Source organism: Loxodonta africana, chromosome 19 (assembly GCF_030014295.1).
Source record: "Loxodonta africana isolate mLoxAfr1 chromosome 19, mLoxAfr1.hap2, whole genome shotgun sequence".
In the NCBI taxonomy this organism is placed as follows: Eukaryota; Metazoa; Chordata; class Mammalia; order Proboscidea; family Elephantidae; genus Loxodonta; species Loxodonta africana.
The window spans coordinates 235,156-250,949 of NC_087360.1; the positions used below are offsets into that span (position 1 = coordinate 235,156).

The 15,794-nt window shown below is 45.7% G+C and overlaps 1 protein-coding gene across 3 annotated transcripts in view; it reads left to right on the top strand.

Moving 5' to 3' along the window:
• CHFR (checkpoint with forkhead and ring finger domains) overlaps nt 1-15,794 on the top strand; it is a 50,560-nt gene that overhangs the window by 23,404 nt on the left and 11,362 nt on the right. For 2 of the 3 annotated variants that reach the window (XM_010600816.3, XM_064271977.1), the window contains 6 exons: nt 6,877-7,016; nt 7,791-7,910; nt 11,831-11,914; nt 12,385-12,455; nt 13,428-13,515; nt 15,317-15,424. In XM_010600816.3, the coding sequence (XP_010599118.1) occupies nt 6,877-7,016; nt 7,791-7,910; nt 11,831-11,914; nt 12,385-12,455; nt 13,428-13,515; nt 15,317-15,424 (611 nt within the window). The remainder of the gene's footprint in view (nt 1-6,876; nt 7,017-7,790; nt 7,911-11,830; nt 11,915-12,384; nt 12,456-13,427; nt 13,516-15,316; nt 15,425-15,794) is intronic. The other variant, XM_010600818.3, reaches the window with a different exon arrangement.

The following is a 15,794-nucleotide window of genomic DNA, read 5'->3' on the forward strand; positions in this document are numbered from 1 at the left end:
CTACTACTAAAGGTATTTCAGAGCATAGAAAACGATGGCATACTCCCAAACTCATTCTTTGAAGTCAGCATAACCCTGATAACAAAACGGGTAAAGACACCACAAAAAAAGAAAATTACAGACCAGTATCTGGGTATCCCTCATGAACATAGTCTTAAAAATCCTCAACAAAATTTTAGCAAGTAGAATTCAACAGCATATCAAAAAAATAATTCACCATGACCAAGTGGGATTCATAACAGATATGCAGGCATGGTTCAGCATTAGAAAAACAATTAATGTAATCCATCACATAAATAAAATAAAAGACAAGAACCACATGATCTTATCAATTGATGCAGAAAAGGCATTTGACAAAGTCCAACACCCATTCATGATAAAAACTCTCAGCAAAATAGGAATGGAAAGGAAATTCCTCAGCATAATAAAGGGCATTTATTCAAAGCCAAGAGCCGACATTGTCCTAAATGGAGAGAGTCTGAAAGCACTCCCTTTGAGAACAGGAACCAGACAAGGATTCCCTTTATCACCACTCCTACTCAACATTGTGCTGGAGGTCCTAGCCAGAGCAGTTAGGCTAGAAGAAGAAATAAAGGGTATCCAAATTGGTAAGGAAGAAGTATTAGTGTCCTTATTTGCAGATGATATGATCTTACACACAGAAAACCCAAAGAATTCACAAGAAAACTACTGGAACTAATAGAAGATTTCAGCTAAGTATCAGGATACACTATAAACATACAAAAATCTGTCGGATTCCTCTACCCCAACTAAGAGAACTTGGAAGAGGAAATCACCAAATCAATAGCATTTGCGATAGCCCCCAAGAAGAAAAAATAGTTAGGAATAAACCTAACCAGAGATGTAAAAGACCGATACAAAGAAAACTACAAGACACTACTGCAAGAAACCAAAAGAGACTTACATAAGTGGGAAAACATACCTTGCTTGTGGATAGGAGGACTCAACATTGTGAAAATGTCAGTTCTGCCCAAAGCAATGTATAGATACAGTGCAATCGCGATCCAAATACCAACGGTATTTTTTGTTTTGTTAGATTTATTGTGCTTTAAGTGAAAGTTTACCAATCAAGTCAGTCTGTCATACAAAAAGTTATAGATGCTTTGCTGTGTACTTCTAGCTGCTCTATCTCCCCCTAATGAAATAGCACATTCCTCCTCTGCACTCTGTATTCCCTGTGTTCATTCAACCAGCTCTTGTCTCTCTCTTCCTTATCTCACCTCCAGACAAGAGTTGCCCACATAGTCTCATGTGTCTACTTGAGCCAAGAAGCTTGCTCCTCACCAGTGTCATTATCTGTCTTATACTCCAGTCCAGTCCCTGTCTGAAGAGTTGGCTTCGGGATTGGTTCCAGTCTTGGGCTAACAAAGGGTCCAGGGACCATAACCTCCAGGGTCCCTCCAGTCTCAGTCAGACCATCAAGTCTGGTTTTTTTATGAGAATTTGGGATTTGCATCCCACTGTTCTCCTGGTCCATCAGGGATTCTTTGTTGTGTTTCCTGTCAAGGCAGTGTTTGGTGGTAGCCAGGTACCATCTAGTTATTCTGGTCTCTGGCTGATGTAGTCTCTGGTTTATGTGGCCCTCTCTGGCTCTTGGAAACCCTGGTGGTGTAGTGGGTAAGTGCTATGGCTGCTAACCAAAAGGTCGGCAGTTCGAATCCTCCAGACACTCCTTGGAAACTCTATGGGGCAGCTCTACTCTGTCCTGTCCGGTCACTATGAGTCGGAATAGAATCGATGGCACTGGGTTTGGTTTTGGGTTTGGTTCTGTCTCTTGGGCTCATCTTTACCTATGTCTTTGGTGTTCTTCATTCTCCTTTGCTCCAGGTGGGTTGAGACCAATTGATGCATCTTAGATAGCCACTTGCTAATGTTTGGAAACCCTGGTGGTGTAGTGGTTAAGTGGTATGGCTGCTACCCAAAGGGTTGTTGGTTCAAATCCACCAGGTGCTCCTTGGAAACTCTATGGGGCAGTTCTACTCTATCCTACAGGGTCACTATGAGTCAGAATCGACTTGATGGCACTGGGTTTGGTTTTTGGTTTTTGCTAGTGTTTAAGACCCCAGATGCCTCTCACCAAAGTTCCAACGGCATTTTTTAATGAGATGGCGAAACAGATCACCAACTTCATATGGAAAGGGAAGAGGCCCCAGATAAGTAAAGCATTACTGAAAAAGAAAAACAAAGTGAGAGACCTCGTACTACTTGATTTTAGAACCTATTATACTGCCATGGTAGTCGAAACAGTCTGGTACTGATACAACAACAGATATATAAACCAGTGGAACAGAATCGAGAAACCAGACATAAATTCATCCACCTGTGAGCAGCTGATATTTGACAAAGGCCCAAAGGCCGTTAAATGGAAAAAAGTCAGTCTCTTTTAACAAATCCTCTTGACGTAACTGGATATCCATCTGCAAAAAAATGAAACGACCCATACCTCACGCCATGCACAAAAACTAACTCAAAATGGATCAAAGACCTAAACGTAAAATCTAAAATGATAAAGATAATGAAAGAAAAAATAGAAACAATGCTAGGAGCCCTAAAACATGGTATAAACAGAATAGAAAACGTAACTAACACCCCACAAACACCAGGAGAGAAACTAGATAACTGGGAGCTCCAAAAAATCAAACACTTAGGCTTATCAAAACAGTAAAAAGACAACCTACAGACTGGGAAAAAATATTTGGCTTCGACAAATCCGATCGGGGTATAAACTCTAAAATCTACAAGATACTGCAAAACCTCAGCAACAAAAAGACAACACAATTAAATGGGCAAAGGATATGAACAGGCACTTTACCAAAGAAGACATTCAGGTGGCTAACAGATACATGAGGAAGTGCTCACCATCATTAGCCATTAGAGAAATGCAAATCAAAACTACAGTGACATACCATCTCACCCCAACAAAGCTAGTATTAATCCAAAAAAAAGCAAAATAATAAATGTTGGAGAGGTTGTGGAGAGACTGGAACACTTACACACTACTGGTAGGAATGTACAGTGGTACAACCACTTTGAAAAACGATTTGGCACTTCCTTAAAAAGCTAGAAATAGAAGTACCATATGAACCAGCAATCCCACTCCTTGGGATATACCCTAGAGAATTAAGAGCCTTTGCACGAACAGATATATGCACACCCATGTTTATTGCAGCACTGTTTACAATAGCAAAAAGATGGAAACAACTTAGGTGCCCATCAGCAGATGAATGGATAAAATTATGATGTATTCACACAGTGGAATATTATGCAATGAAAAAGAACAAATCCTCGAAATTTCTCAAAACATGAATGACTCTGGAAGGTATTATGCTGAGTGAGATTAGTCGTAAAAGTACAAATATCGTATGAGACCACTATTATAAGAACTCAAGAAAAAGTTTAAACACAGAAGAAAACATTCTTTGATGGTTACCAGGGTAGGAAGGGAGGGAGAGGGATATTCATTAACTAGATAGTAGACAGGAATTATCTTAGATGAAGGGAAAGACAACACACAATACAGGGGAGGTCAGCACCACTGGACTAAACCAAAAGCTAAGAAGTTTCCTGTATACAACCAAACACTTCGAGGGACAGAGTAACAGAGGCAGGGGTTTGGGGGCCATGGTTTCAGGGGACATCTAGGTCAATTTGCATAACAAGATTTATTAAGGAAAGGCTCTGCATCCTACTTTGGTGAGTGGCATCTGGGGTCTTAAAAGCTAGCAAGCGGCCATCTAAGATGCATCACCTGGTCCCAAGCCACCTGGAGCAAAGGAGATTGAAGAACACCGAAGACACAAGGAAAATATGAGCCCAAGAGACAGAAAGGGCCATTTAAACCAGAGGCTCCATCAGCGTGAGACCAGAACTAGATGGTGCCCGGCTACCACCAATGACCTCCCTGACAGGGAACACAACAGAGAATCCTTGATGGAGCAGGAGAATAGTGGGGTACAGAACTCAAATTCTAGTAAAAAGACCAGACTTAATGGTCTGACTGAGACTGGAGGGACCCCAGAAGACATAGCCCCTAGACTCTCTTCTTAGCCCAAAACTAAAACCATTCCCAAATTCAACTCTTCAGATATGACAAGAGTATACTGGATTAAACCCCCCTGCCAAAAAACCAAACCCAGTGCCATCGAGTCAATTCCAACTCATAGCGACCCTACAGGACAGAGCAGAGCTACCCGATAGAGTTTCCAAGGAGTGCCTGCTGGATTCGAACTGCCGACCCTTTGGTTAGCAGCCACAGCACTTAACCACTAGGCCACCAGGGTTTCCATGAAATGATACTCGTGAGGTGTGTGCTTCTTAGCTCAATAAGATACGTGAGTCTAAAAGGGCAGCTCCTGTCTGGAGGTGAGATGGGAAGGCAGGAGGGGACAGGAGCTGGCTGAATGGACACGGGAAATCCAGGGTGGAAAGGAAAAGTGTGCTCTCACATTATAGGGAGAGCAACTAGGGTCATATAACAACGTGTGCATAAATTTTTGTATGAAAAACTAGAACTGTAGACTTTCACTTAAAGCACAATAAAAAAGGAAGAAAACCCCATGGAGTTCTACTCTGACACACGGGGCATCGGCACAAGTCAGAGTCAGCTTGACGGCAACTGGCTGGTTGGTTGGTGGGTTGGTAAACCCATTGCTGTCGAGTCGATTACAACTAATAGTGACCCTATAGGACAGGGTAAAACTGCCCCATAGAGTTTCCAAGGAGCACCTGGAGGATTTGAACTGCCGACCTTTTGGTTAGCAGCTGTAGCACTTTACCACTACACCACCAGGGTTTCCGGTGGGTTGGTAGACCTTGTTTTATGTGCTTGACATGTTGAGGTTTCCTAACCCAGAAGTCTAGGGTCTGAATTTTTGGTCAAGGCCATGATATTTAAAAAGATCCAAAACTTCTATTATCTTTGTTTCGTTTTACAAAATTTAGCAAATAATGGTCAAGCAAACAGAAGACATCAATTAGCACTTCTGATTCTACAAACTGTCCAGAGATAACCAGTGCTGACATTGTTTACCACCTGGCTGTCCAGATGTATATACACACATTTGTTTTTAACAAAATAGCATCTAATGTAAGTATTTTTATAAAGATGGAATTGTACTGTGTGTATGATTTTATAGTCTGCTTTTTATATTTAAGAGCCCTGGTGACGCAGTGTTTAAGAGCTCAGCCACTAACAAAAAGGTTGGCAATTTGAATCCACCAGCCACTCCTTGGAAACCCTCTGGGGCAGTTCTCTGTCCTGGGGGGTCGCTAGGCGTTGGAACCTACTTGATGGCAATGTTTTTTTTTTTTTTTTTTTAGCAGTGTATTGTGAATGTGTTTTCTTGAAAGCAGTCTATCTGCGTTATCCTTTCAGGTGATTCCTAGGAGTTCATATTTTGAGTAGGTGTGGCTACTATGGAAACCCTGGTGGTGTAGTGGTTAAGTGCTATGGCTGCTAACCAAAGGGTCAGCAGTTCGAATCCGCCAGGCACTCCTTTGAAACCCTGTGGGGCTGTTCTGCTCTGTCCTATGGGGTTGCTTTGAGTTGGAATCGACTGGACGGCACTGGGTTTGGTTTGGTTTTGGTTTGGTGGCCACTATAATGAATATTCTGCTGTTGGTTATTTGTATTTAATTCGGCAGCAGTGCCTGTCTTTGCATTTAAAACTGTGCCTGTGTCCAGTTTTTCATGAAGGTAAATACGTGGACTTGACATGGTAGGTCAGGGAGGTGGCAGGGGGACATGGGGTCAGACTTTGCTGTGTGGCCACAGTGCCCCTCAGGCAGGTGGCACCGGTCCATCCTGTGATCAACGAATAATCCTACCAACATGCAATATGGGTGCTCTTCAGTCTTTACCAGCCTGGTAGGAGAAATGGTGTCTCATTGTAATTAACAGTTCTTTTCTTGTTATTGAGGCCAGGTGTACGTTTTTAGTTTTTATTTAGTCAGATCTTACCATTTCCCCTCATTGTCGGTGCCATTGGTGTTGGGCTTAGAAAGGCCTTCTCTGGCAGACACAAGAAAAGAGTCTCCTATATCTCCATGGGTTATTTGTTATATGTTTACTTTGTTCCTGAAAAGTGCAGTTGAAGTGCAGTAAAGACGAGTGATTTAGGGCAATAGCGGGCAGTGTTGCTGAGCACTGGCGGCCTTCTGCCGGGCTGTGGTGTTACCCACGGTGTAAGAATTTCTGTTGCCTTGCCTTGGTGCAGGCATTACACTCTGGTGTCCTGGACAGACTGGTGATGCCTGTGAGCATAGTTTGGGGCTGCTTGTGTGAGCCTGTGGGGCTCCATCTGACCCTCAGAACTGTGAGAGCGTTTTCCCACATGGGAAGGGGAGACATGCCTGGGGTGGTGGCTGGGTGTGCTGGGTTCTGTGTGCCACACTTGTTAACGGAGGCTTGAAGCAAGGTCTGAGGTCTTGGATGTGACTGATGAGGGCTGGGGACCTGGAAAGAATCCAAGAGTGGGGACCTGGGCAGTTGCCCTGTGAGTGGGCACGGCTGTCCCCCTGACTCCTCTGTGGTCAGGGGAAGCTCTTCAGATGGCAGGAGGAGGGCGGCCATTCCACTGCCCCAGACATGCTGGGCGGCAGCAGGGCCTGGGAGGTGGTTGAGAACTAAGCGAGGACAGATCCGAGAGAAGAGAGCTGAGGTCTGGCAAACGCCAGGTGTGGAGAAGCCAGAGATGGGCTTAGGTTAATGGCATTGCGACAAAGGCCTCAGGTCTTGCCCTCTTTTTTGAGAGACCCAAAGAGTCTTGCCCGTGTCCAGGAGTCTGGCCAGTGAGTGCAGGCCCCACCACACTGCCCATGGTGACGGTCATGTCTGCTGCTGTGTTTCTCTTGCAGTCAGCCGTACATCGTGTGCAGACAATGTCCGGAATCCAGGAGGCAGGCACAGCCGTTCCCCTGCTTGGGGCCCGAGGGCGAGCAGGGGTCCCCGCAGGCCCCGGGGGACACCCCATCCACGTCTGCTAGTCTCTCAGCAGGTGAGCCAGCAGGTGCGATGCCCGTGCTGGCACCCCCCACCTGAGCCCAGGCTGCAGGTGGCACCTGTGAACCACCCTCCTCTTGTGATGGTAATTAGTTCTCCACAGAACTTCCTCCGTCAGCATCTGCTTTCCTGTGTCTTCTCATGCACAAGATGCCCAGCATAACCTAACTTGGTATAGGACCACAGGACCGCTGGTGGTGGCTGGGCTTCTGCCGTCTGACGCTCTTGTGTGTCCTCCAGCGCCTTCCTGCCATCCTCCCTCTGCCCTGGGAAAGCCATTGCCTCACGCAGCCTTTACTTTTCACAGTCCGCTTGGAGCTAAGAAACCAAACAGCTGTGTCAACTTGTGAACTTGGTCAGATGCACACAGAGTCCCTGGTGCTGCACAGACCACAGTTTTCCAGCGGTGCCTGGCCTTTTGTTTACCTGAAGGGTACAGTTTTTTCTCACCTGAGCAGAAGTCAGTATGTAACCTGCTTTGTTGTTTTATAATACACTGTATGAGCCTAGCCCTTCCTTTATAGGAAATAATAGAAAACCTTCATCCAACCTTTGAAATCTTCCTGCAACCACCGAACCAAAACACTGTTTCTGGTTATTTTTCAGTCTTTTGATGCTTACATAGTTTAAGTGGCTGACCTCCACGTGGCTGCTGAGGATATGGGGTCTATGTTTGTGTTCTCTGTGTTTTCTCATTCCTTCCTCTGAAATTCTCTCTCCTAATGTGTTTTTTGTCCATGGTCTTTCTGGATGCTGGTGTCCACTGCAGCAGCCCAGGACTACGTGTGCCCAGCACAGGGGAGCCACGCTGTCTGCACCTGCTGCTTCCAGCCCATGCCCGACCGCAGAGCGGAGCGCGAACAGGACCCCCGTGTCGCCCCACAGCAGTGTGAGTGCCCCTTCTGCGGCCTCAGACGTGCCGGGCCCTCTGCTCACCCCTCGGTCTCAGGCCTGTCAGTATGTGTGTGAGGTGAGGCTCCACCTCCCTCTCTCACCTGCATGACCAGGTGTCCCCACACAGCTGCAGGGCAGGAGCCATCTTCCTCCCCAGTCCGGAGTTCCCAGAGGGCCACTTTCTCCTCCTGCAGGCTCTGTCTGAGCCCCTTCCTAGCACCAGTGCCGGGGGCCTGAGCTGCCTCAGCTGTGTAACGCTCTGTTTATTGTGCTTTAGGTAAAGTTTGCAGAGCAGATGAGTGTATCGGTAAACACTACACATATTGCTTTGTGACATTGGTTGCCAACCCTGTGACGTGTCAGCACTCTCCCCTTCTCAACCTTGGGTTTTGTCCAGCCTTCCTGTCCCCTCCGGCCTTTTCGTCCTTGCCCTGGGGCTGGTGTACCCACATGATTGAGCTACATGTCTTACTGTTTCTTTTATGGGCCTGTCTAGTCTTTGGCTGAAGGGTGAACCTCAGGAGCGACTTCAGTACTGAATTAAGAGGATTTCCGGGTCTATACTCTCGGAGTTGGAAGGTGTCACTTTAGTTGTAAGAGCTGAAACATGGATCCTTGTCCTAATTTGCAGCTTTTTGATTTAATGTCATTTTAATGGACATTTGAATTTCTTCCTTGTTGAAATGTCTGCTCAAATCCTTTGCTCTTTTTTTTACATGGGAGGTTTTTTTTTTCACTGTTTTGTAAAAGTTTTTATTTTTTTCCTAAATTTCATTTATTTTGTTGTTTTTAAGAATATACACAGCAAAACATAAAACAGTTGAACAGTTCCTATATGTACAATTTAGTGACACTGATTACACTCTTTGAATTGTGTAACCCTTCTCACCCTCCTTTTCTGAGTTGTTCATCCCTCATTAAGATAAACTTAGTGCTCTCTAAGGTTCCTATCCAGTCTTTTGAGTTGCCGTTGTCAATTTGATCCCATATAGATATATCTTAAAAGAGCATAATGCTCAAGGCAAACCTTTTTTTTACTAGTTAAGCTAAACTATTGTCCAGTTTTAAGAAGACTTGAGGGGATGTTTTTGGTTTAAGATTAAAAGATTATCTCAGGGCAATGGTTTCAGGGGTTGATCCAGCCTCCATGACTCCAAAAAGTCTAGAGTCCATGGGAATTTGAAATTCATCTTTTGCATTTTCCCCCTTTTGGTCAGGATTCTTCTATGGAACCTTCCTTCAGAATTTTCCACAATGGCCGTAGCATTTTGCAATCCCAACAGCAATGGATAAGGGTTCCAGTTGCCCTGCATCCTGGCCAACATTTGTTATTTTCTGTTTTTTTTAAATCCTAGCCATCCTGGCAGGAGTGAAAACGTAGTTCGTTGTGTTTTTGATTTGCATCTCGCTGATGGCTAATGGTGCTGAGCATCTTTTCGTGTGTCTGGTGTCCATTTGTGTGTTCTGTTTGCTGAAATGTGTATTCACGTCCTTTGCCCATTTGGTGATTGGGTTTTTTGTCCTTTTGTTGTCTAAATTTTATATATGTTTTAGTTATTAGATTCTTGTCAGATATATGGTTTCCGAAGATATTCTTGGTGGGTAGCTTGTCTTTTCACTTTCTTGGTAAAGTGTTTTGGTGAACAAAAGTTTTTAATTTTTATGAGGTCCCATTTATTTTATCTTTTGCTGTTTGTACTTTTGTGATTATGTTAGATAATCCGTTGTTGAAAGCCAGGCCTGACAGCGTTGCCCTGCTTATTCTTTTAAGAATTTTATGGTTTTCTTTTGCACATTTAGGTCTTTAGTCCGTTTTGAATTTGCCTTTGTGTAATGGTGAGAGGATCCTATTTCATTTTTCTGCATACGGAAATACAATTTTCCCAGCAGCATTTATTGAAGAGACTTCTTTCCCCATCGAATGACTTAGCACCCTTGTCAAAAATCAGTTGACCAGAAATGTGTGGGTTCATTTCTGGACTCTCAGTTCTATTCTATCGGTCTATTTGTCTATTGTTAAACCGTTACCAGCCTGTTTTGATTACCATAGCTGTGTAGTATGTTTTAAAATCAGGAAATGTGAGTCCTCCTACTTTGTTCTTCTGTTTCAACATTGTTTTAGCTATTCAAGTCCTCTCGCCATTCCATATAAAATTAAGGATTATTTTTTCTTTTTCTGTAAAGAAGGCTGTGGAATTTTGATCGGGATTGTGTTGAATCTGTAGATTGCTTTGGGTAGTATTGACATCTTAACAATATCAAGTCTTCCAAACCATGAACATGGAACAACTTTTCATTTATTTAAGTCTTCTTTAATCTCTCTTTCAGCAGCGTCTAATAGTTTTCATTGTATAAGTCCCTCATGTCCCTGGTTAGATTTATTCTTGGGTGTTTTATTCTCTTAGATGCTATTATGAATGGAATTATTTCCCTTTCAGATTTCTCATTGCTGGTATGTAGAAACCCAGCTTATTTTTGTTTGTTGACCTTGTACTCTGCAACTTTGCTAAATTCCTGTATTAGCTCTAGAAGTTTTCTTGTGGACTCTTTGGGATTTTCTGTATATAGTAGTATATCATCCACGAATAGAGATAATTTTACTTCTTCTTTTCCAATCTGGATACCTTTTATTTCTTTCTCTTATTTCTCTAGCTAAGACTTACAATACAATATTGAATAGAAGTGGTGAGAGCGGGCACCCTCGTCTTGTTCCTGATTTTGGGGGGAAAGTTGTTGTCCTTACTTAAATGAAGAGAAGTGTAAAGTTGGCTGATATGCTTATTTTGCAATCATTTAATCAGCTCCTGCTGTGTACAAGGCACTTCTCTAGATGCTGAGGACACAAAAATAATTACTTCTCGAGTTCTTTCCTTGAAAGGGTCAGTGGGTGAAACAGACATGGAGACAAATGTGGTTGTAGCCTGGTTCTGTATCAGAGCTATGCAGAAGGGGTCAGTGGGTGAAACAGACGTGGAGACAAACGTGGTTGTAGCCCAGTTCTGTATTAGAGCTATGCAGAAGGTGGTGTGGAAGCTCTGAGGAGACAAGAGGTCACTGCTGGAAAGGCAGCTCCCCATCCACTGAACCTCACCTTGCACCCAGAGGTGACAGCACGTGTGGATGTGCGAGCCAGCATGTCCAACTGGGCTCTAGCCCAGGACTCAGAAGTGCCCACGTGATCTTTGCAGGGCCCTTGCCTCTCTCGGCTTTCACTTCCTTGTCTGCAGAGTGGGGTCACTACTCGGCCGTAACTGGTGGTGACTTTGCAGTACATGTTGCCAGGGGTCCACTGTGAGCAGCTTTCAGAGCAGCCCACCCAGTACCTGCCCCCTCAGTAGCTGGCCACTGGGCAGTAGCTCAGATCAGAACTTTAAAATCTGACCAAACACTGGCATTGCCCTGATTCCATGGAAGTCGCTCTTACACACAGAGATGTTTCTCAAACGATTGTAGGTTTTTAAAGACTAAAATATTCAATTGTATGAGAATTTAAATAGGGTTTATGTATTCTTACATTTCTGCGGGATTATGTTCTGGGGAATATGAAACATTCATAAATAACGTCCGTAAAGGTGAGGTAGCTGCCTAAAAGAATATTCATGGCAAGTAGGGAAAAGCAGGACACAGGGTGTGGGTATGTGGCTTGATGGCAGCTGTTTATGCGGCTGGATCTGGAAGGAGACCGCTCAGGAGCCTTGCCTGGGACAGGAGAGGTGGTGGTCTCTTCTTGAATGTGAGCACCTGTGCGATGTGGGATGTACTGGGGTCCGGCCACCTTCAGAAGCCCGGTGTGACAGTCCCCTGTACAGCAGGCACGCTTTCTGCAGTAGCTGGGAGGTGGGCTTTCTCATATGTTTCACAGAAACCCGAGCTGGTGTGGAGCAGCCCGGCTTGACTGCTGCCCTCTGTCCCCAGGTGCAGCGTGCCTGCAGCCCTTCTGCCACCTGTACTGGGGCTGCACCCGGCCCGGCTGCTTCGGCTGCCTGGCCCCGCTCTGCGGTAAGGCTGCCCTCTGCCTGTGTTTGTCTTCTTTGTGTTCTTTCTCCTTACTGTGGGGTGGGTGGTGCCTTGGCCAACACTGAGGAAGCAGGAGAGCCCGTGTTAGTCACCACGCAATTAACTGCCTTTTCCTGCTGAACCGCACTGGTTCACCGTTTTAGAAGCGTCAGACTTGGGTTAGCTCAGGACCAGGCAGTATCGTGGCAGTCAGGGGACGACTGAATTCAAGGCTTAGTTGTGTGCACAGCACACTGGCACCAACAGCATCACCTGCCACAGCTTCACATGGCACGAGCCCTGGCCAGTCGCTCTGGGTCACTGGTTCTGTTTAAGATTATATGTCTCCAGGGAACTTTACCCTTTCTGGAATCTACGGTGGGAGAGAATGTGGTTATCTTCACTGCCAAGCAAGCCATGGTTTCGTAAAACGTCCTTACAAAGCAGTAACGTAGCTGCCTTTATGTCAACAGAGCTCAACCTTGGGGACAAGTGTCTAGACGGTGTGCTGAACAACAACAACTACGAGTCAGACATCCTGAAGGTACCGCACGTCAACCCCTCACAGGCTCAGAAGCCTCTCCATCACTCACACTTCTCACTGCTTGAGGGGCTCCATGGGTGTTTTCTGACTGGTACCTCCACTTAGTCCTCCAGCCCCGTCGGTGTATCTCTGCGGCTCCGTGGGTGTTTTCTGACTGTTATCTCCACTTAGTCCTCCAACCCCATCAGTGTATCTCTGGTTTCCCCATTCTCCAAAATAGCGTTTCCTTTATCCTCGTGAGGCACGAATCTGCATGGGGTGGTGCCAGGGCCTCCCCTTTGGCTCCCTTCCTTTTTGGCCATTCCTTCCCATGTTTCAGGGAGCTAGCATAGCTCTGAGACTTGCTTCTATGTCTTGTGCACTTCCGCTCTCCATGGCTGAAGAGCCAGGCTTCCGTTTGGAGGTCCCAATGTGGCGTCTTGGACAGTAGCCCGGGCAGTCATGGGTGAGCCCAGAAATGTTCTCAGCAGCCCCCTTTGTAGCAGAGGTTTTGGAAGCTAACTTCCTTTCTTATTTTCATATGCTACATGGAACAGAGTACGTATCTATTATGACTTTGCCAAAGGCTTCAGAAGTTGCCCTCAGTGGGCTTCTCTGGTAAATTGTTTGTGGTTTAAATCCTGTTGCTCCCAACCACCTAATGTAAGTACTTGAGAATTCATACTTGACAGTTGTAAATGCTTGAGGTCCTTTTTTTATTTCAGTCCATAAACTTACTGGGGATCAAAATAAGCAACTACGTCTACTGCGGTTTTACCGTAGTTTTCTTGTTTCTAAACCAAGACTGCATTGGGCAGTGGGAGGCCCGTTGTGAAGAGCCAGGCCCCCCACGTGAGGGACAGCAGCGTTGCCGTCAGGGTGGTTGTCCCTTTGCGCCACCTTATCTGGGTCCTTGTGACCATATTTGCCTCGTCATCTTGATGTCTCTCTAAATGCATACCACTGCTTAGTGTCCTTTTCTCCCCATTGCAGAATTACCTGACAGCCAGGGGTTTGACTTGGAAGAACTTGTTGACAGACAGCCTGGTGGCTCTGCAGAGGGGGATGTTCCTGCTGTCTGGTAAGCAACGTCCCGCCTGCACCCGCTCTGGTGGGGGGTTCCCAGTGATGCTTTTGCCTTGAGTAAAGCAGCGAGCGCTTGTTGGCTATCTTTGCACCAGCGCCTGTCTGTTTCTGTGCTTTATTTATGCCTCTGACTCTGCACACCCTGGCAGAGAGATACACAAAGTTCTCAGAACTCTGCGTTTTTTTTAAAAACTGAGGCTAGGGGCACTGACTGCACCCCATGCCAGCTCTGAGTTCTGGTGCTAGCTGTGCCCAAGTCACGCCTCCCACCGACCGTGGGGGTCACCCTCTCATGGGAGGTGCACACAGCATGTTGTCAGGTATGGTTTTGTCACTGAGAGGCAGCAGGCTAAGGCATAGATTGTTCTAGAAGAAAGACTGGAGAGGCTCACTGGGAGTCCGTGGGCTCGGTCTCCATCCTGGGCAGTGTGGTGAGCGCCACACAGCAGTGTCAGCCTCTTCTGGGCAGGACAGCTGCTGCCTGGTTGAATTGCCCTGATCTGTAAGCTGGGATTTAATGGTTCTTCTTTTCAGTGTCCATGTCATTTGTGTGAGAATTATATGGCCCATACACACACACAAAAATGTAACCGGTAAGGAAAGAACAAAGGATAGAGTCAAATTCATCAGTCTCGCCACCCAGAAATATGAGCAGCAACGACGTTTTGGTGACCACCCACCTAGAAATATAAGTAGCGACGACATTTTGGTGACCACCTACCGAGTCCTTCGTGGTGTGTACACCCATGTGTGCATATACGCTTCCTACATGGAATCCCACGCTGTAACCCTGTTGTAGGAACCTCGGTTTTCTCTCAGCAATATGTCATGGCTGCTTCCCATGTCAACAGAGATCCGTGCCGTGCCTTTTTACAGTTATATAGTATTCTAACCAGTTCATTAATTAAGGACATTAAAGTTTTTTTCCAGTTTTTCACTATTCTAAACAACACTGCGGTCATTGAGTGTGCAGTATTCTAGGTTTGAAAGATTGTCACCTTAGGATTAGAGGGTTCTCGGGACAACGGTGCACACAGTTGGCACTCTGCCCTCACAAAGGCTGTCTTAGTGCACATATGTGCCGTGGCTGCAACACGGAGCCCCCCGCCCCCACCCCTGCGACACAACATTTGCCTTTCAGTCCTGTAAAGGTGAGCGGTGACAGCGGTGCTTTGTTTGCCTGTGACTGCTAACGAAATTGAAGATCTTCCGTGTTTGTGGGTCATTTACTTGTCCATGACTTTTGCCCGTATTAGTATTAGGCTTTGTGGATTTTTGGTTAGGGTTTGTATGAGCTTTCTTTCAGTTACAACACATTGTCACATGTGTTGCAGACATGTTTTCCACCATGTCATTACTATTTCAGCTTTGTTACACATACTCCCATTTTGATGTTTAAATTCATAGGCATCAAATTCACAGATCCTTTCCTTTGTGCGTTTTTGTTTCAAGGCATCCTTAGATACGTTTCAAGAGGAAAATAATATTCACTCCAGTTTTCTTGTTAGTACTTTCTGGGTTTTTTTTTTTTTCTATTTAAAGAGTTTATTTTTTATCTTTGTGGAATTATTTTGCTGTCAGGAAATAAGCTGGGATTGAGAGTAGTTGTCTCTACCCCTTTTATGGACAAAGGCCTTCCCTTCCCACTGGTTGGAAGGGCTGTGCCCGTTCTGTAGTTTCTGAGCTGCGGTGTGGCCTGGTGACTGGCTGGAAGGGCTGTGCCTGTTCTGTAGTTTCTGAGCTGCAGTGTGGCCTGGTTGCTGGCTGGGTCCCGCACGAGCTCATGTTCCTCCCAGACTATAGGATCACGGGAGACACGGTGCTGTGCTACTGTTGCGGCCTGCGCAGCTTTCGGGAGCTGGCCTACCAGTATCGGCAGAACATTCCCGCTTCTGAACTGCCAGGTAAGGAGACCCCCTAACAACCTTGGTTGGGTTGGCATCTGTGTGCTGTCTTCAACACAGTCCACGGGGCTTTGCTCTGCGGGCCTAGCAGAAGGGTGCAGGCAGCCGGGGAGCAGACCTGCTAGCCTTTGGAGCAGACAGCTGAGGTGAGGGCTCCCCCGTTGTAGGCAGTGGTCAGCTCTTTTTGCTGATAATGGTTAAGGCAGTGTGGGTTTTCAAAACAAAGATACTCGATGACGTCCTGTGGACATCTGGAATAATTTCCTGAACTGGGTTTTTAATTAATAAATTGTTTTCCTATTCCAGAATCTTGCACAGTCTAAGGAAATTACAGGTGGTCCCGACTTAGGACTGGGTTCCATTCCAACAA